This window comes from Bison bison, unplaced genomic scaffold, assembly GCF_000754665.1.
Source record: "Bison bison bison isolate TAMUID 2011002044 unplaced genomic scaffold, Bison_UMD1.0 scf7180017864032, whole genome shotgun sequence".
Classification (NCBI taxonomy): Eukaryota; Metazoa; Chordata; class Mammalia; order Artiodactyla; family Bovidae; genus Bison; species Bison bison.
In genome coordinates, this window is record NW_011494604.1 from 78,650 (window position 1) to 99,893 (window position 21,244).

Here is a 21,244-nt window from a genome sequence, read left to right on the forward strand (position 1 = left end):
GTCTCATTCCATGATTTGTTAGTCTCACTTTCCTGACCTCTACCTTTTATGTAAAAATTCTTTTAAATTAGCCTTTGAGACCCAATCCTTTCTTCTACAGCTTTTTGCTTTGCAGGCAGCTTCTGAAGCGGGACACTCACTGGACACAGGGTTAAGCCTAGTCCTCCTTTTTCACAGTAGCTGGCAGCTGTCCCAACTGCCTACCAAAGCCAAATGCTTGAAGAGAGAGAGAGTGAGGAGCCAACCATGAATCCCTTCCAGAAAAATGAATCCAAGGACACTCTTTTTTTACCTGTCTCCACTGAAGAGGTACCACCTCAATCCTCCAACTTTCCAAAGAAACTATCTCCGGTGAGTCCTGGGATTCATCTCTGCCTCTGACAGGAACAGATGTAGTCTGTTGGTTCTCCTCCTTGGTCCCTGCAGCGTCAGGTTGAGCTGTATTAGATATTAAAAACTTTTCTCTCTTGGAGTTAGACTGAACCTGTAAACCAGATCTAAACAGGAGTTTCTTTAACTTAGGAGAGGAAGCGGCAGCAGGAGGTGGTCAGAGTTCTTCAGTGGGTATCCAGGACTTGGCTGTTGTTTCATTGTATATTCTGAGTTTCTAAGAAAAAACAATTTGCATATCCATGAAAACTTGGCAAGTACTCTTTCTAGAGAACTGTACATGATTGTTCTTTCTTTACCAAAAAAAACTCCAAAACTCAGCCCTTAATTTCCCCTATACACAGAGTCTATGCTGGATACCAAGAGAAGTTTTAGAATAGATCTGGCCTCTCTTACTGTGTTCCAGTTTACAATAGGCAAAAGGACAGAGAAGCAAGGAAGTAACAATAATGTTTTACTTTATACACTTGGGATTTAATCCGCATATCAAAATCCTATAAGAAGAGAGCCTACAACAAGTATTACTGAGTTCTCACTACAAGCAAAGAAGTAGTATTAAGCAGTATCCTAGATATGGTAGTTTTTTTGAATAATAAAACTAAAATAGAAAGGCAGGTGTAGTGACAATGACTGGATCAGTATCTGAGTACCGCTAGTGACAGTGTTACATAGCTAGTAGAAGCGTGTTAAGTAAACTTCAGCTTGCATTATTCTTAAGCTGTGAACTGGAAAAATAAAAAGACTATTCATTATGTCTTTCAAGCAACTTTTTATTATATATTAATATATATTCATATTTTGGAGGGCTGTTTATATATCCATATGGATAAAAGAATGAGTACATTAATTTATTAATTTATCATTCATTTAGTTAGTCATATATCTTCCGGTCCCAAAGAATTTAAGGCTGCTTACAAAGATGTATGTACATATACATCTTATACATTACTTATACATATATATAGATACATACATCTTGTGTATTTGAAAAAGCAACTAAAAGAAAATCTCATGACAAGATTCAGTTGAACCAAGGACACATACCTCCATCTCTCATATTGGTTGGACTATCATAATGGGTAGGGATTTGAAATAAAACATGGTATTCCTTTTATTCTGACTGATACAGTGCATTGAATAGCATAGTCCTTTTGGTGGCTCAGACGGTGAAGTGTCTGTCTACAATGTGGGAGACCCAGGTTCGATCCCTGGGTTGGGAAGATCCCCTGGAGAAGGAAATGGCAATCCACTCCAGCACTCTTGCCTGGAAAATCCCATGGACAGAGGAGCCTGGTAGGCTATAGTCCATGGGGTCGCAAAGAGTCAGACACGACTGAGCGACTTCACTTTTAATGCCCAAAAGTATTAGTGTGAAAATGTTACAGAATCTCTATTTCATAGAAAGAATGGACATTTGATTTGACAGGATTTAGGAATTCTCTGCCCAAGGGCAAGGGAACCAATCATCTTACCTTTAGGAATATGTACTGGGTTCTGTGCCTGGCAGGAAGTCTTCATATTGCTAAGATTCTTCCCAGCACAATGAATGCGCAAGTGGAGACGGAAAGATTAATCTATACAGTGGAGCTAAGCAGGGTACTAACATCTGAGTGTAACTTCCTGGATATCACATGCTCTAGAGGCCAACTCTTTGTTATATTCCTAGAAATAAGGATGATTATTCTCTTGCCCAGTGCCCCAGGGTTTCCATTTAGTGCTTGTGGAAAGATGAACAAGTCCTGGTGTCTAGTATCAAGAAATGCCTGAGCAGTTCCATATTAAATGAATGATGGACAGAGGAGTATTCAGAATGGTTTCTCTGACTGCTGGATCAGCAATGCAAGCACTTTTAGTATGATACTGGCTATTTCATGAAGAGTAGGGACCATTGCTTTGCATGACCTATCATGGTGACTTAAATGGTTTTTTCTGTTGTGAAACAGTATAATGGTCTAAGCGGGGAAATATTGTTCATGCTTGAACCAGTGTCTTTTTGTTTCCTAGAAAATCTGTGGCTCCAACTATCCACTGAGTATTGTCTTCATTGTGGTGAACGAATTCTGTGAGCGCTTTTCCTATTATGGCATGAAAGGTAATTTTGTGTCCCCAAGTCCTACTTTTCTCCACACACTCTCACCCTATGTTTGTAACAACCTATCTTATATGCACTTATTTCCCTTGTCTATTCTTTCTGCCTTCATCCAGTTTGTCCTTTCCTTTGGTGAAGATGTCCCCACAAATGCCTGATGGGATTTCACCTACTAACTCATAAAGACCAAAACCAGAAAGGAGTATTGGAAACCAGAATACAGCCTATGAGAATATAAGTGGAAAAACTCTCATCAAGGGCATTCCATTCTTTATTTCTGTCCTTCAGGTCTATGGATTACACTGTTGCTGGGAAAGAGAGTGGTGGTTTAGTCACTAAGTCATGTCCAATTTTGGGGGGAAGGAGAAGGAAGGGATATTAGAAGCCCCATTTTATCTTTCAGATTGACCTAAATGGTGATATATGCACAAAGACGGAAGGCAGTATTGTGTTTGTAGACTAAACACAGCCTCTTTTACAACCACAACTCCCAAGGGCCCTTCTACTGCCCAACAGTCACTCCTCAGTTGCTTCACAGATTGGACTGTTAAAGGTCAAGATCACCTTCAAAGATCTTATCAAATGTTCTTTTCCTCCATAAACATTTTAATGTATCTATTTTGTTTTGGCTCTCTCTCTCTCTCTTTTTTTTTTTGCTTAGCTGTGCTGACCGTGTATTTCCTGTATTACCTGCACTGGAGTGAAGACACTTCCACGTCTGTGTACCACGCCTTCAGCAGCCTCTGCTATTTCACTCCCATCTTGGGAGCAGTCATTGCTGACTCATGGTTGGGAAAATTCAAGTAAGGACAATAGGATGTCATGTTCCAAGAAGTTTCATCGAATAATTGCGCAGAGACTATCACTTCTAGCCTCTTGCTTCCAAGCAAGAATATACTTGTGTCATCCATGACAAATAAGAATCTCTGTCAGACTGACAATACAGAAAGGTTTTGTCTCTTCATAATCAATGTTTCCAATATTTTTATCCCCTTTTCCATCAGGAGGGGTTTTTTCTTGTATCTAATTTTAACCTACCATTCTGAAGTTTAAGACCAATTCTTGTTCTGATCTCAGATGACAGAGATAGTTGACAACAAAATGTAAAATTCAATGTATTAATAGTAATTTGATATACTATCCATCTCTCCTCCAGATTGAGTCATTTCAACCTTTTTAGTATCTTCTTATAAGTCCCTCTTTGCAGCTCTTTTACCATCTCTTTCTCTTTTCTGACTTCTTTCTATAGTTTCTTTCTTAAGAATACAATAAATATTTTCATGAGTTAGACTAACGGTCTATTCATTTCAATATATTTTAAGTCTCTGAAAATAGTACCAAGAGATGTTTGGGGATAATGTTATACTTGTCCCCTATAACATCATCCTCTTGGACCAGAGATGGATCTCAGGTATCCATCACTCAGATATTTTCTGTGGAGTTGTCATCTCTGGAATTGTCTAAATTAGCATTTCTCAGAGTTCATTTTGTTGAAAATTGATTGCATAGGATCTGGTGAATGGTATGTAGGAATATAAAGCTCTCATAGTTAAATAAGTTTGGGAAAATGTTAGGTTGAATAAAGCTAAAAAGTATCTTTACTGCATGATTTCTTGTAGCCTTGAACTTAGTAATTAATATTAAAAATCTCTGAGGGAAAATCTGTTTGCATTTCTCAGATAATTCTTTTCTCCTCCAACTCTTCCTCCTCCTGCTTCATTTATCCTGGCACTGAGAACAGTATAAATTCTGAGTCTATATTACTCAAATATCTGAATTCTGTTTGTAGACTGATTGATTTAACTCTTTCAACAGGACAATCATCTATCTCTCCTTGGTATATGTGCTTGGCCATGTGATCAAGTCTGTGAGTGCCTTACCAATACTGGGGGGACAAAATTTACACATGTGAGTAAAATCATGGAATAAAAACTGAACCACTTTTTCTCCACTGGACAGGTAAATGTCTCATGCATTCATTACAGATGTTTATCTTCTTACCAGAGATCCCTTTATTTCTAACATACTGTTTTATTACCAAATTGATTAAGAAAAAAAACTGATCAGTTGAACTCTTTTCTGTGTTATCTGAGCTCATTTGTTTTTATTAAATATTTGGGGACTTGTAGGATGCCCAGTTAGTATCCTTTCCATGAAAACTATTCATATGCTTGAAGACACAAAAACCTTCATGTCCTCTATATTCCTTCACCTATTCACCCATCCACACTTTGTTCTTTGAGACAGTCAAAAAAATATGCCTATGATATTTCCTTATAATATAGTGTAGAATTCACATTCAAAGCTCAGGTTATTTCTGTTTCTGTGTAGTCCATGTATTCCAGTTGCTCTGTTCCTCTTTATTAAGCTATTGATGCTTATGATGCCAAACTCTTGATAGGTTCTGATTTCTGTTGGTTCAGTTAGTAGAGAGAATTAGTCTTGTCCAAGAAGCAGATAATATATATTCTTGTTTATCGTATGTTTATATGTGTATTTTCCAATGAGTTAAGAATTTTGTTTGAGATTTAAGATGTTAGATACCTTATTATTGTTGTCCCATCAGAAATCACTGACATATCTCCTATTAGTTATGACTAACTTAAAATTTTATTTTGTAGTTACTAAGGATATGTGGGATAAAAGTTCACAAGGACTTTTATGGAAGTGTCCCTTTGACTATAATGAAACTGAGAACCAGTGCCTTAACTCTGGAGTTCTTTGGGTATCTGCTTCTATATGTTGCACACATGACATAAATGAAAGTATCAGGGACAAAATCTTCCCATGTAATGATACTTTCTGGCAGAAACTCAAGGATTATGAAGGTTGTAAATGCTCCCGAGTCTCTCCTAGTATAGAAATGTGAGGGAGGTCGTGCCCTTGTACACATATTTTTTCTCTTATAGCTCTATATTCCATTTCTACAGTTGTATTTAGTATCAGTATGATTAGTACTCTCACCTTTCCATTTTAGAGTCCTGTCAATGGTCGGCCTGAGTCTAATAGCTTTGGGAACAGGAGGTATCAAACCCTGCGTGGCAGCTTTTGGTGGAGACCAGTTTGAAGAAAAACATGTAAGAGTCCTGTCATTTCTATGTTTTAAAAAAAGTAGAGCAGGCATTAAATGACAGGTAGCCATTTGCCAAGAATAAAGTCATTCACTATCAGATCATATCTGAAGAGTTGTGTTCAGTGCTGGGTACTGGTCATTAATAGAGAGAAAAACGGAAACATTTCAAAGGAAAGTGACCAAGGTGGCAAGTGGACTAAAAGGTGTATCTTATGAGGAAAGGTTGAGGGAAAAGGAGGTATTTAGCCTGGATAAGAGAAGATTAAAGAGAATATTACAACTGTCTATAGATATTGGAAGGATGTCAGTAATTAATCCAAAGATCAATAAAAGAAAGCTATAGAAAATCAGCTGTTTGCTTGATGGAAAGAAAAACTTCAAATAGCTAAAAGTAGTGAGTTTGCTCTCACTTGAGGTATTTTAGAAGATACATGGTCATCACTTTGGGAATGGGAGATGGTGAGTAGTGTGGAGATGATTTAAGCATCTCTAGCTTCAGGATTCTATGAAAGGGGAAAATGACCATTTGGGATAAAACAGAATGAGTTTCTCTAGATGAACATGTCTGGATAATCATTTCTTCTTTTCCTAAATACTTTCCATTGTCAGTGGGGAAAAATCAGTATGAATAAATGTAAAAATGGGTCTGTTAAGGAAGCAGTGACAACCAGGAAAGGGAAGTAGTCTATTCTTGGATCAGACAACATTTCTAACTTCTTTTTACCTCTCAGTTTTCCTTTTTGATTCTGTTTATGTATTATTTCCTCTTCTATAGCTATTTATCATGTATCTGTTTTTCTGTTCTTTCTCTGTGATTTGTCCTCCTTCTTTCCTCTAACCCATCAGAACATTTGAGTTATTTTATATTCTTCATCTGCCCGAGGGTCCATAGAATATAACTGCTTGCTAACCTGGAGAAATACCCAGCCTCTGGCAAGTGGAATTCTATACATAATGAACTATACACATGGGTGAGTAGAACGGATTTAAGTGGGGACCAGAAGAGGAAGCAAAATACACCATATATAGAAAATGGAGATTGTGCTGATGTGTCAGAAAAAGATATGGGAAGTCAGAATGAAGCACAGATGTGCATAATAAATAAAGTGTCAACAACTTTATTTGAAAGTTACTTAATTTTGTAAGCTCTCCACAAAGATATTCCAGAAATATGACAAACCCACATTCAAGTTTCCACCAGTCACTTTCAAGCCCACAGACTTCCTTTTCTACTCTCTGGCAGACTTCCCATAAGCATTAGGGAAGCATTAGGAAAATTATCCTGTTTGATCAACAGTTTACTAGAATCATGTTCTAGTCCTATTCCTACCACACATTCCACAAAATCTATTTAATTTTTATCTCAGTTATTCATTCACTTAATTCCATTAAAAAATATTTACTGAGTCTGTAACTCTGGGAGTTCGTGTTGGTCAGGGAGGCTTGATGTGCTGCAGTCCATGGGGTCACAAAGAGTCAGACACAATTGAGTGACTGAACTGAACTGAGTCTGTAATATAAATCAGGTGCTATAATAGTAATGATAGTTGAGATTACAGAAAATAGTAAGATACAATTTCTGGCCTCTTAGAACTCTCAACCTACTGAAAGAAACAGACATTTAATGCAAAAATACATATATAACACAATTCATCCCTGGTGGCTCAGAGGTTAAAGCGTCTGCCTGCAATGTGAGAGACCTGGGTTCGATCCCAGGGTCGGGAAGATCCCCTGGAGAAGGAAATGGCAACCCACTCCAGTATTGTTGCCTGGAGAATCCCATGAACGGAGGAGCCTGGTGGGCTACAGTCCATGGGATTACAAACAGTCAGACCCGACTGAGCGACTTTACTTACTTACTTACTTAACACAAAGCATAGATGTAGTATACAAGATAGGACTTCCCTGGTGGCTCAGATGGCAAAGAATCTGCCTGGAATGCAGGAGATCCAGGTTTGATCTCTGGGTTGGGAAGATCCCCTAGAGAAGGAAATGGCAATCCACTCCAGTATTCTTGCCTGGAGAATTCCATGGAGAGAGAAGCCTGGTGGGCTATATGTAGTCCATGGAGTCGCGAAGTGTCAGACACAACTGAGCTACTAACGCTTGCACTCACTTTCATAAAAAATAAACATTTTTGCCAAGATAAAGTGATAAAAAATATTAAAGATGCTTGCTTATACTAGCGTTTGAAAGATAGAGAAATATTTGTCTGGGGTCAGCAAGATATCTAATTAAAATATCTAATATGATAGTCACAAACCATGGAGGCAATATCTGAATCAGTGTATGTACCTCTCACTTAGTCTGAACATGAGGTGGGCAGGGACTGAGTAGGCACATTGAACTGATGATTTGTCCTTTTTATTTATTTTTTCAGGCAGAGGAACGGACTAGATACTTCTCAGTCTTCTACCTCTCCATCAATGCAGGGAGCTTGATTTCTACATTTGTCACACCCATGCTGAGAGGTTGGGATCTTTTCTGAGGACCTCTGTATGTTTTATTCTGGCCAGCCAGAAATCTGTTCAAGGCTTCTTACTGTCCATCCTCTTTTATAAGGGCTTGAAAATCTGAGTGTATTTCTTTTAACCTTGAATTGTCTACCCTAAAAGAAGGATTATAGATTAGGTGATGGGAGGAAAGAGGATGGCTATGTCTATGACCTCAAAAACCTGACCTTATAGAATAGAACATCAAAGACTTAAGATTCAGGAATAATTTGGCTTTATTTTTTCCTGTAGGAGATGTGCAGTGTTTTGGGAAGGACTGCTATGCACTGGCTTTTGGAGTTCCAGGACTGCTTATGCTGATAGCTCTTGGTAAGTTCAGTGAAGGAAACTAATAACCACTAATGCCTTCCACATGGAAAGCATGATGTAAGCACTTTTCACAAACTTTTGCATTCAGTCCTCACACTAACCTATTAGAATTTTTGATGATGGCCATTATTAGGTAAATGTCATTTTAGGGGTTTCACCTAGACATTGTAGAGAAATTAACTGAAAAAAGTCAGAAATCTCAAAAAAAAAAAAAAATACTGAAGGTTACATAACTAAGTTTCCTAGAGATCTTTTAAAAAGACTGATTCTTGGATGCCCCATGTAGGACCAATTAAAGGAGGATCTCTGTAGGATACAGCCTTGGTATCTGTAAATTTTTAAGTATTTAGGTGATTCTAATTGTAGGCATGGTTGAGACGTACTCATCTATACTGCAGTATATCGTGAAGCAAAGAAAATAATCCTTCCACTCAAACCAGCTTATTTTATCTGATAACTATTTATCTAGTAATTAGAAGGTGTTTTAAATTCTTTGGGCCTTTTAAAGCTTCTGGATTTAGCTGTTTCTGCCCTGCTCTGCAATGCTCCCAAGAAGTTTCCTTTGAGCAAAGAGAATAAGAGTAGTTGGATAAGTAGGGGAAACCTATCAAAATGGCCATCAACAAAAAATCTATAAACAATAAATGCTTGAGGGGGTGTGAAAAAAGGGAACCTTTTCACACTGTTGGTGGGAATAGAAACTGATACAGCCATGAGGGAAACAGTATGGAGTTTCCTTGAGAAACTAAAACTACCATAGGACACAGCAATCCCACTACTAGGCACATACCCTGAGAAAACCACAATTCAAAAACACACATGTACCCCAGTGTTCATTCCAGAACTATTTACAGTAGCCTGGACATGAAGCAACCTAAATGTCATTGACAGATGAATGGATAAAGAAGATAAGATACATATATACAATGGAATATTACTCAGCCATAAAAAGGAACAAAACTGGATTATTTGTAGTGATGTGGATGAACCTAGAGTGTGTCATAAAGCATGTAGTAAGTCAGAAAGAGAAAAGTAAATGTTGTATATTAATGCATATATATAACATATATATGGAATATAGGAAAAAAATGGTACTGATGAACCTCTTTGCAGGGCAGGAATAGAGACACAGACATAGAAAATGGACTTGTGGACACAGAGGAGGAAGGAGAGGGTGGGACAAATTCAGAGAGTAGTATTGACATATGTATAGACACTACCGTGTGTAAAATAGATAGCTAGTGGGAAGCTGCTATATAGCATAGGCAGCACAACTCAGCCCTCTGGGATGACCTAAATGGGTGGGAGTGGTGAGAGGGAGGCTCATGAAGGAGGGGATATATGTATTCATTTAGCTGCATCACATTGTTGTACAGCAGAAACTAACACAACGCTGTAAAGCAACTATACTCAAATTAAAAACAAATAAATAAATAGGACTTGGATAAATAGGGGAAAACTGATGCTACATAGATCAAATGGCATTTATTCTCTTTACCACCAAGAACCCAGCAATGGAAGAGGAAGAGGAATGTGTGTGTTGCTTAGTTTACACAGTCTAAGGGAAAACTTGGACATGATTGTTTCTAATTATTGACCTGGAGACTTGTTCTCACACTGAGCCTTTGGATGACATCCCCCCTGGAGGATATCCAGTCCAAACACATAAAAAGCTCGTTAGAGGATAAAGAGCCCAAAAGCTCAATGTTCCATCTGATTATTTTCAGCCAAGGGAGGGGGCTAATAGTATTACTCAGATTGAAACTTCAATTCCAAGAAATTTATGCATTATTCTAGGAGCCCTGTGATAATACAGTCTCTGTTTCCTTCTCTATTCAAAGCCAAACTATCTTCCTCTGATTAGTTTTCCTCTGATTAGTGCTATTCCCTTTTCTTTGGATCATTGCACAATAATATTATTTACATGTCAGAGTAATTATGAAGATCAAAAGAAATATTATAATGGAAATGTTCTATAAATTATGAAATATTAAACAAGTACTTGTTGGCTCAGATGATAAGGAGTCTGCCTGCAATGCAGGAGACCTGGGTTCAGTCCCTGGGTGAGGAAGAACCCCTGGAGAAGGAAATGGCAAACCACTCCAGTATTCTTGCCATGGAGGGAGGAGCCTGGCAGGCTATAGTCCATGGGGTCACAAAGAGTTAGACATGACTGAACGACTTCACTCACTCAAACAGGTATTAGCTGTCATTGTTAGTCAACTACTTCAGTTTTCTGGGTACTAATAATTCAGTTCTCTGACATTTCACTATAATTTATTCATTAGATTTTTTCACTCATTAATTCATTCAACAAACATTTATTTAATGAGCCTTTATGTTTTAGATTTTGTTCTAGTTATTGGCATCACGTTGGTGAATTAGATAGCTACAGCATTCATGCTTTCAAAGAATATATGTGGTCTAGCAGGAGAAGGGAAACAGACATGTAAACAGGAATTTTCAGTATAGTATAATCACTGTCACAACTGGGGAAATACAGAGGAAGCTATAGGAATAAATAGGAGGGATATTTAAGGCTTTGAGGCTCAGAAAAGCTTAGCCTAAAGAAATGAAATGGAAGATAAGACCTAAAGAATTAACAGCAATTAATCACAATTAATCTGGGCATCACCAGATGGTCAACACTGAAATCAGATTGATTATATTATTTGCAGCCAAAGATGGAGAAACTCTATACAGTCAGCAAAAACAAGACCAGAAGCTGACTATGTTTCAGATCACAAATTCCTTATTGCCAAATTCAGACTTAAATGGAGGAAAGTACGGAAAACCACTAAACCATTCAGGTATGACCTAAATCAAATCCCTAACAATTATACAGTAGAAGTGAGAAATACTTAAGGAACTAGATCTGATAGACAGAGTGCCTGAAGAACTATGGATGGAGGTTTGTGACATTGTACAGAAGACAGGGAGCAAGACTATCCCCAAGGGAAAAAAAATGCAAAAAAGCAAAATGGCTGTCTCAGGAGGCCTTACAAATAGCTGTGAAAAGAAGAGAAGCAAAAAACAAAGAAGAAAAGAAAAGATATACCCATTTTAATACAGAGTTCCAAAGAATAGCAAGGAGAGATAAGAAAGCCTTCCTCAGTGATCAGTGCAAAGAAATAGAGGAAAACAATAGGCTGTGTTTGGAAAATACAGTATAGGAAAATAGCATATACAAAATAGGAAAACAATAGTACATCAAGGCTGTGTATTGTCACCCTGCTTCTTTAACTTCTATGCATAGTACATCATGAGAAACGCTGGGCTGGAAGAAGCACAAGCTGGAATCAAGATTGCTGGGAGAAATATCAATAACCTCAGATATGCAGATGACACCACCCTTATGGCAGAAAGTGAAGAGGAGCTAAAAAGCCTCTTGATGAAAGTGAAAGAGGAGAGTGAAAAAGTTGGCTTAAGCTCAACATTCAGAAAACTAAGATATGGCATCTGGTCCCATCACTTCATGGCAAATAGATGGGAAAACAGTGGAAACAGTGTCAGACTTTATTTTGGGGGGCTCCAAAATGACTGCCGATGGTGACTGCAGCCATGAAATTAAAAGACGCTTACTCCTTGGAAGAAAGGTTATGACCAACCTGGATAGCATATTCAAAAGCAGAGACATTACTTTGCCAACAAAGGTCCGTCTAGTCAAGGCTATGGTTTTTCCAGTGGTCATGTATGGATGTGAGAGTTGGACTGTGAAGAAGGCTGAGCGCCGAAGAATTGATGCTTTTGAACTGTGGTGTTGGAGAAGACTCTTGCGAGTCCCTTGGACTGCAAGGAGATCAGGACCAGGCCATTCTGAAGGAGATCAGCCCTGGGATTTCTTTGGAAGGAATGATGCTAAAGCTGAAACTCCAGTACTTTGGCCACCTCATGTGAAGAGTTGACTCATTGGAAAAGACTCTGATGCTGGGAGGGATTGGGGGCAGGAGGAGAAGGGGATGACAGAGGATGAGATGGCTGGATGGCATCACTGACTCAATGGACGTGAGTCTGAGTGAACTCCGGGAGTTGGTGATGGACAGGGAGGCCTGGCGTGCTGTGATTCATGGGGTCGCAAAGAGTCGGACACGACTGAGCAACTGAACTGAACTGAACTGAGACAGTAAGGATAGAACCCTGAGGAACCCAGGTATTTAAAAGACAAGCAAATGAGCTAGGCACTATAAACAGGTCATAGTAATTGTTTCACAAGAAATTTTGTCGTCCTGGTAAAGATACAGAAAAGTGAACAATTACATTTTCTTCACTTGATAAATGCAGAAATAAACATATCTAAAAGGAGGTACAGCAAAGGTACGAGTAACTATTCAAATAAAGATTCACTAAAGAAAAGTTGGGGAAGGGCTGTCCAGGTAGGGAAAAAACTGTTAAGAACCACTGTGATTTCAATAATGCCAGAATCAAATGTCTAGGGGACAACCTCTGACATAAATCTTTTGGAATAATGTTTCAAATTTGTATGCGAATGAGTCTTAATGTAGTGAAAATTTAATATTGATTATTTTCTCCAGTATATAGATTGTCAAGTCTTTATATGTTTATATTATTCATATTAAATGAGATTATTCAGTATTAAGCATACCTTTATACAAGTCAGCCTTTACTTATAAGTTATTGTATTTCCTTTACAACAAAAATGTGTTGAGTGAAATTTTGTGTTTGAACTAGGTAAAGGGTTAATAAAAAAAAAGATAAGCAAAGAGGAAAAACCCATAAATAATACTGAAAAAAAATGGCCAAAATGATAGTAGTTTTGCCTTGGATAACAAGATTTCAAGAAGGGAATCATTCAGAGTAACAAATGTTACTGACTGGGAAAGCAAGATAATGCTTTCCCAGCTTTAATGTCTATTAAATATAGGGACACAAAGATCATTGATTTGATGATATCAGTTATGATAGATTGGTGGAGATTCAAGACTAATTAAAGCAGATTGGGAAGTGAATAGAGGGATGAAAGGGAAGATGGTAAGTATTTATAACTGAAAGTGACTTGAAGTCAGGAGAGGATGTTGAGAATGCTTGAATATTATTAGAAACACTCCAGTGAAGAAAGATGCTGAAGATGTAAGATGAGATAGTGTAAGCAGTATGAAAGCACATATGGCACAAATACCTTTACACAGGAGGAGGAACATCGCCTTCACCTAACTGAGAGGAAGGAATAGATGTGCTTACAGAAACTCATAGATGTGGTGGCAAGAAGCTGAGGAGTTTACATTTGAAGCCTTCCATTTTGTTTGTGAAGTAAGAGGCAACAGTGTCCGCTCATGGGAGGAGATGGTAAAGAAACTCAAGGTCCCTATTTACCTTCTGTAGTTAAGTGGTCTTGAAATTTAAGGGTAACCCTGTCAAGGTCTCTTTTTATCACTCCATTGTCACTTTTTAGACCAGAATTCCTGAGAATTTCAGCCCCTTTTTAGGATCATTCTTAGTTTCAAGAGCAGTCTACTTCCTGTCCATAAACTTCCACTTGTCTAGATACCTCTTTATTGCAGACATGTCTCACAGGATTAGAATTCTTTCTCAGAACTATTTTTTCTATCAACAATAAGAAGACTGTGGTAGGTAAAGCATACTATTTGGGGAAGTTTGGTGAAACTGAGAGGATAAATAAAGTAAAAGTGGTAGAGTGAATCTGACTGAGATGACTGGAGAAATTTAAAAGCTGAGATAGAGAAAAGTAAAGTGATTCAGGCCTTCTAGATGTAAGGATATTGGAAATTACTACTGGTCACTGAGGAAGGCATCTTTGATAGAGTAGCTGCTAGGGAGGCATCTTGCTGGAGCTGGGAAATCCATTCAGGAGGAAAGTACATTGGAGATGGTACCATGGTGGAGGTTTCCCACAGATTTTACTTAAAATTGACAAACATGAACAAAATTATTTTTTTATAATTGTAAAAGTAATTTCTTATTTTGGCAATTTGGAAAATAAAGGAGAAATTAAGAAAATTAAATTCATCTATAGATAGCTTTGGAGATGTGATTAAAGATGAGGGTTAAAGGAAAGAGAATGAGTTCAAGAGCAGAAATAAAACAGAATTATTAGTAGGAATGACGAACAGAGGTTAGAGGACAGAGTACCAAATGGTGAGTAATGAGGGAAAAGCAGGAAGTGGGAAGTTGAGAGGAGCTCCATTGCAGACAGGGTCACGTCTTTTATCTTTATTCTCTGTAGTATCCAGCAAAGGGCTTATCCAGTGGCTCACTGGTAAAGAATCCACCTATAATGTAGGAGATATAGGTTGGATCCCTGGGTTGAAAAGATCCCATGGAGGAGGAAGTGGCAACCCATTCCGGTATTCTTGCCTGAGAAATCTCGGACAGAGGAGCCTGGTGGGCTACAGTCCGTGGAGTCACAAATGAGTCAGACTGACTGACTAAACAACAAAATGTCCAGCAAAGTATATGATGCAAGAATGAATGACTGACATGCTTTATGTTGGTTAAGAGTATAAATTTTTGAGGCAACAGGCCTAAGGTCAAAAATGCAGTTTCTGGCACTTCACAGTTGTAAAATTTTGTAGAAATTGCTTGACTTCTTTAATCCTTGATTTTTTTCATGTGTAAAACCTTTGTCAGGTTAAATCAGTACTATTATGTAAAATGCTTAACACTTTACATATAATAATAAACCTTCAAGAGATTGTTAATGATAATAATATCCATCAGGATAATAATGAATTTGGGAAGGCCTTCCATATCAGGAGTTTGGGCTTATTAGATAGGTCTTGGAAACAACATTTTAATTTGGCAGTAGATTAGAAGGAGGAGAAGCAAACAGGGATTGAAAAACTAGTTGGTGGCCATTTTGAAAATTCGGGGTAGAAGTTGTGAGGTTCAAAATGAGTCATAGTGCTGGTGATGCAGAGAAGGGACAAGCAGGAAACACACTCAAAAGAGAGGGTTGGTGAAAGCTGGTAGTGTATCAGATGTAGAGATGGAGAAGAATAGTATAAATTCAGAGGTGACTTTCATTTCTGTGATTACAGGAAAGTCTACACATTGATCATTTTATTTTTCCCTTGCTCCCATAGTTTTTATGACTCCAAAGTCAGGGAGCATCAGTCAGTTTCCACCCTTTATGAGATGTGTCAATCATTCCTACATTTCAGCAGTGTGTCCTTAGTGTTGACAACTCAATGTGCTAAATGAGAAGCTAAGAACTTTGTTCATCTACTGCAGTTGTGTTTGCAATGGGAAGTAAACTATACAGAAAATCACCTCCTGAAGGAAACATACTGAATCAAGTGGTCAAATGTATCTGGGTAAGTTCATGACTTGTTTGCCTGCCTTTTTCAATCACAAGAAAAGAAATGCTGTTCTGAGCCTATAGGCCTTTAAACATGGCTATACACTTTTCTCAATGACCTCTGCGCTGCTTCTGTGACTTTTAGAAAGTGGGATTGATCAAACATCACTCGATGCCTCTATTTAACCTTTAAGCTAAAAATAATATAATCATTTTTAAAAACTGGCAAAAGTTTTCTGAAATGTAGTTATATATGTTGAAATTATATTTCAAATATTCTGAAATTCAATGTGTGATGAAATCAAAAGGTTAGATTAAGTCACTCAAGAGTATGTGTGTCTAAGGGAAGATAAAGTGAAGTGGAAAAGGCAGGGGATGGGTTTTTTGTTTGCTTTTTCCTCTCTTCTGATATCTATGCTCTGCCCTAGTTTGCCATTTCCAGCCGTTTCAAGAACCATTCTGGGGACAATCCCAAGCGAGAGCACTGGCTGGACTGGGCAGCTGAGAAATACCCAGTAAGTTGAACTGCAGAAACATCTGATGCCTCCATAAAGTTTTTCTTAATAACCAAACTGATTCTCTCCTACTGTATTTGACCTCTTCTCTTACTGTTCTGGGCCATTTCTACTAAGCAAGAAATTCTTAACTGCCAATTCAGCCTATTCCTTCTTCCTCCTCTTTGCAGAAGCAGCTCATTATGGATGTGAAGGCACTGACCAGGGTACTGTTCCTTTATATCCCATTGCCCATGTTCTGGGCGCTTTTGGATCAGCAGGTAAGAATAGTTCTTTTGAAAACTACCTCTTCCAGCCCCTTCTCTTTCAAAGGAAAGGGATTTCCTCTAATAGCATCTGTTTGCTGTAGGGCTCACGATGGACCTTGCAAGCCACCAGGATGAATGGGAATTTGGTGAGTAGAAGACATTTTTTTTCCAAAGTCTATCATTTTCTTTTTAATCCACACTAAGGAAAAATTTCTTTATGTTTTTGCCTGAAAACTGACATAAAATTATAAAAGAGATGCCTTTAGCATGAAGATACTGAGTGAGTAGACAAAGTAAAGAGAGTCTGGAAATAAAAGACAGAATCTTATCTTTAGAAATCAGAAATGTAAGGATGGAAAGGTTTCAGTGTATACAGGAAGCATTGAGAGGATAGCAAATGAAGTGATAAAGCCTGGCCATGGATATTTTATCTAAGCCTGACCAGGGCACAGCAGGTTTGATTGCTGCTACAACACAACTAGTTGGACAATAAAGAAGGCTGAGTGACAAAGAATTGATGCTTTCAAATTGCGGTGCTGGAGATTCTTGAGAGGCCCTTGGGTTGCAAGGAGATCAAATCAATCAGTTCTTAAAGGAAATCAACCCTGAATATTCATTGGAAGGACTGTTGCTGAAGCTGAAGCTCCAATACTTTGCCCATTTGGTACAAAGAACCAACTTCTTGGAAAAGACCCTGGTGCTGGGAAAGTCTGAACTCAAAAGAAGAAGAGAATGGGGCAGAGGATGAAATGGTTAGATAGCATCACCAACCCAATAGACATGAATTTGAGCAAACTCTGGGAGACAGAGATCAGAGGAGCCTGGCGTGCTGCTGTCCACTAGGTGGCAGAGTTGGACACAACTTAGCGACTGAGCAATAGGAACACAACACAATTGACCCACCTCTGGCAGGGCTCACAACAGAGGATCCAGAGGTGGATATTTAGTACATAGATACAGAAATAGTGGGAAAATTTTAAACATAATTAAAAATTTTTCTAATTTCCATACACTGACAAACTCTTCCCTCATTTGTTCCCACTGTCTAGATTATTGTCTGTTCTCCTGCCATCTCAGTTATGAAGAGGGTGGAGAGGAATAACGCCAGGGTTTTATCAGCCGGCCTGTTTGAAGCTTCCCTAATATAATTTCACCTTTTCCCCTCCTCTGACTGTCCAGGACTTACCTGGTTGTCTTTTTTTTTTGACCCTCTGGAGAACAACTTTAGAAACACTGTATCAATGAGAGACGTCACCTAACCATCATACCTTTTTGTCCTTCACATTATTACCGCCTATGACTACAGTTAATGGGATTAATAAAAACACACTAACTCTAGTCTCTTTCAAGTTAAAGAAAGAATAGCTCACAGAAAATAAGATTTTCCCTTATGCCCATCTGCCTTCAGAAGCCATAGCCTAAAGCCATCTCTAGCCTGTTCCCCCACACACCCTTATGAGGATAATAGTGGTCCTGAACAAAAGACCTGATGGATATTATGTTATGCTTCTCACCTGCTAATTATCAATATTGTTGATTTTGTTGATTAGACTTTGTTTGTCTTTAGGCCATTATCTTAATGTGATTTGTTATCATGTTTCAGGGTTTTTTTGTGCTTCAGCCTGACCAGATACAGGTAAGAGACTTCTCTATATTCCCAGGTACTTATTTCTTCCCTCATCTATAACTCAACATGTAGTAGGAGGATTACCAACCATAATTTGATGTTTTTTTCCTTGTATGCTGAGGAGGGCTAAACATAGGGATGAAAATATTCTTAAGCCCTACACTTCTCTTCTACATTCTCTGTTAGTAAGTAGCTCCCACTCAACTCCAGGGAGACTGAGTTTTGAGCTCACAAGGAAAGTGTAGACACTGGATTTATTTCCATGTCAAGTATCATGGCAATATTGTCAAATAAAGTGTACAACTTAGTTGTGTAAGCAACAAATTCAGAGTCTCTGCTTCTTGGTGACTCCTGGTTATTTTTAACTGCTTCTTCAACAATCTCAATTCTTCTTTCTTTCCTTCCTTTCTCCTGACTATGACATTTTCCTCTTAGCTGTGGAACTGGGGGAGATAAATGAAATGGGAGGGAAGAGCTCCCAATCAATTGATAGAAGTAGGTTTAGAGTGAAACTGGTTCCTTGGGATATTTGGAAGCTAATGTGCTATGCAGGGGAAATAGAGTCTTGGGTGTAAAGGGACTGAAAGATGTGGAGTCATTCTGTACATCATTGATGAAAGTGTGTTTGGATGTGAGAGAGTGTGCACACATGTGAATGAGAGCACATGCTCACACTCATCATAGAAAAACACTTGGAACTAATCTTTTTACCATGGCATTACAGGTGCTAAGTCCCTCTTTGATTGTTATTTTCATCCCACTGTTTGACCTTGTCATTTATCGTCTGGTCTCCAAGTGTGGCATTAACTTCACGTAAGTGCTCACCATCCCTTTGTTGCTCCAGCCTGACTCAATATTTGTCCAGTTTGATAACGAGTCACTATCGTTTCTGTGATGATTTGTTTTATCACTTTTCTGCCTCTGTTTATCCATGATAAATTAAATGCCTATTAATGCCAGAGAACAGGGCTTCCCTGATGGCTCAGCAGGTAAAGAGTCTGCCTGCATGCAGGAGATACAGGAGCTGTGGGTTCGATTCCTGGGTCAAGAAGATCCCCTGGAGAAGGAAATGGCAACTCACTCCAGTAGTTCTTGCCTGAAAAATCCCATGGCGGGCTATAGTCCATGGGGTTGCAAGGAGTCAGACGTGACTGAGTGACTAAGCACAATCACAATACTGGAGAACAGGAATTAGATCTAATTAATACTTCTCACAGAGAGTCCAATCCATTACTGCAGACTTACATACATGATGTTGAAGAATTAGGGCTATACTTTATGAAAAGTCAAAAATATACGAGATTAGGCTCCAAAACCAACTTGTTGCTTTGTTCTTGAAAGTTGCCTCTTCAAAGAAGTCTGAAGCCTTTGATGAAAACTAATCCCCTTAAATCTCCTACTGTCCCTATGAAACAAATGAGGGACCTCAGAAGAGGACAGAATTATCCCTAATTACTGCTTTCCCCCATTCTAAATAGAAGTGTTATTCTTTGGAAAGTTTGACAGAGGAGGATCTTAAGTCTTCTATATTTTCTGATTTAGTAGCAATTTCCTTTTGATAGCCATTACCATATTCAAATGACCTTTTGTCATTTACTCATTCATTGAGCAGTTTATTGAGTTCAGTACCAAGTGCTACAGAAATGTAGAAGCACAAATCTTGCTCCTTACGAATTTACTTTTTAGTAAAGGAGCTAGAAAATATGCAAGGTTAATTATTGGAAATGATGAATTATGTTAAGTGCTCTAAGAATGGAAGCAAAGTGCCAGGGAAATGCAGAGATGGAAGAGACTGGCTAGGGTCAAGAAAGTCTTCTGAAGAAGAGGAAAAGAAGGTAATAATATACAGTGACAGGTATATGGTAAATGTTCCATGAATCTGGTTATATTACTATTATTTTTGTAATTATGACATAGTGGATAGAAAAACAATCATAAACAAAGAGGGAAAAATTGGCGTGTTACAAAGAACAGTTCAGTGTGACTCAAGTAAAGGTAGAAAGGAGGATATATGAAGGGGAGTACTAGGAAATACTTCGAAAGTAATTGAGAACAAATTAAGTAAGCTTAGGAAGTTTAGATTTTATTCTTTACAGTCTGCAGTTTAGGTATGACTGCCTCTCTGTTTCCTCTTCAGATCGCTTAGGAAAATGGCTGTTGGTATGATCCTAGCATGCCTGGGCTTTGCAGTTGCTGCTGCTGTAGAGATAAAAATTAATGTGAGTACAGTAAATCTTAAGCTCCATGAGGGCAGGATGAAATCTGTTGTGTTCATTTCTCTGACTTGTTCAGTCTTGATTCACTGGGCCCTACCACAGTAGCTGTTTTTAAAAAGGTGCATAATAAGTGTTTGTGGTAAATGAGTAGATACAGAGGTAGAGCAGCAGTGCAAAATGAAGCCCACCTCCCACCTAAGTGATGTAGAGTACGTTGTCTAGGAATTTCCAAACACCAGTATACAAGATATAGAACCGTTTCTTTCATACCTTACCAGACATTTAAATATATTTTGGCAGATTGAGTAGCCACTATTGGGAAGTGATGTACGGGGCCACAACTGAGTCAAAAAGCATGGAGTTTGTTACCTGGCATCAGCGCTTGCTACACTGAGCTGGAATTTCCTCCTCCAAACTGCCTTTAGAGCCTTCAAAGCCAAATGCTCTTTAGAGATAGAAAACTGTGTCCTCTTGACTAGATAAACTTGGCTATCGAAATAGGACTGAAGTATGTGTTCTCACTGTATTTGAAGGGTTATTTTCTAGAATTTCTAATACATGTTCTCTCTCCTAAGGAAATGGCCACATGCCAGCCAAATTCCCAAGAGATTTTCCTACAAGTCTTGAATCTGGCAGATGATGAGATCAAAGTAACAGTGCAGGGTGACGAAAATAATACTCTGTTGGCAGAGTCCATCAAATCCTTTCAGGTGATGTATGGACATGAGTGAATTAGAAACACATTCAGATTATGTGCCAAAGCAGCAGCATATACCGTGGTTTGTTTACAGCATGCACCTATGAAGGCAAAGTGCCCCAGTTCAGCTCCTGGTTCTGCCACTCCCTAACTGTAAGACCCCGAAGAAGTTATTTTATCTGTAAGTCTCAATTTTAGCATCTGTAAAATGGCAATACTTTTTATGTCATAAACTGTATAAGAATAAATATTATATATAAAGTGTTTAGCATAGTGTCTGGAACATTGTAA

General features: G+C 38.3%; 1 protein-coding gene across 2 annotated transcripts in view; it reads left to right on the forward strand.

Moving 5' to 3' along the window:
* The first annotated feature begins 246 nt into the window (after positions 1 to 246).
* The window catches only part of LOC104984496 (solute carrier family 15 member 2-like), a 33,887-nt gene continuing 12,889 nt past the window's right edge, over positions 247 to 21,244 (forward strand). The window contains exons 1-15 of one of the 2 annotated variants that reach the window (XM_010834240.1): positions 247 to 351; positions 2,395 to 2,482; positions 3,141 to 3,282; positions 4,295 to 4,387; positions 5,457 to 5,556; positions 7,933 to 8,023; positions 8,297 to 8,374; positions 15,584 to 15,666; positions 16,079 to 16,165; positions 16,336 to 16,425; positions 16,515 to 16,559; positions 18,017 to 18,049; positions 18,765 to 18,853; positions 20,178 to 20,259; positions 20,832 to 20,966. In XM_010834240.1, coding sequence (XP_010832542.1) covers positions 247 to 351; positions 2,395 to 2,482; positions 3,141 to 3,282; positions 4,295 to 4,387; positions 5,457 to 5,556; positions 7,933 to 8,023; positions 8,297 to 8,374; positions 15,584 to 15,666; positions 16,079 to 16,165; positions 16,336 to 16,425; positions 16,515 to 16,559; positions 18,017 to 18,049; positions 18,765 to 18,853; positions 20,178 to 20,259; positions 20,832 to 20,966 — 1,341 coding nt within the window. The remainder of the gene's footprint in view (positions 352 to 2,394; positions 2,483 to 3,140; positions 3,283 to 4,294; positions 4,388 to 5,456; positions 5,557 to 7,932; positions 8,024 to 8,296; positions 8,375 to 15,583; positions 15,667 to 16,078; positions 16,166 to 16,335; positions 16,426 to 16,514; positions 16,560 to 18,016; positions 18,050 to 18,764; positions 18,854 to 20,177; positions 20,260 to 20,831; positions 20,967 to 21,244) is intronic. The other variant, XM_010834241.1, reaches the window with a different exon arrangement.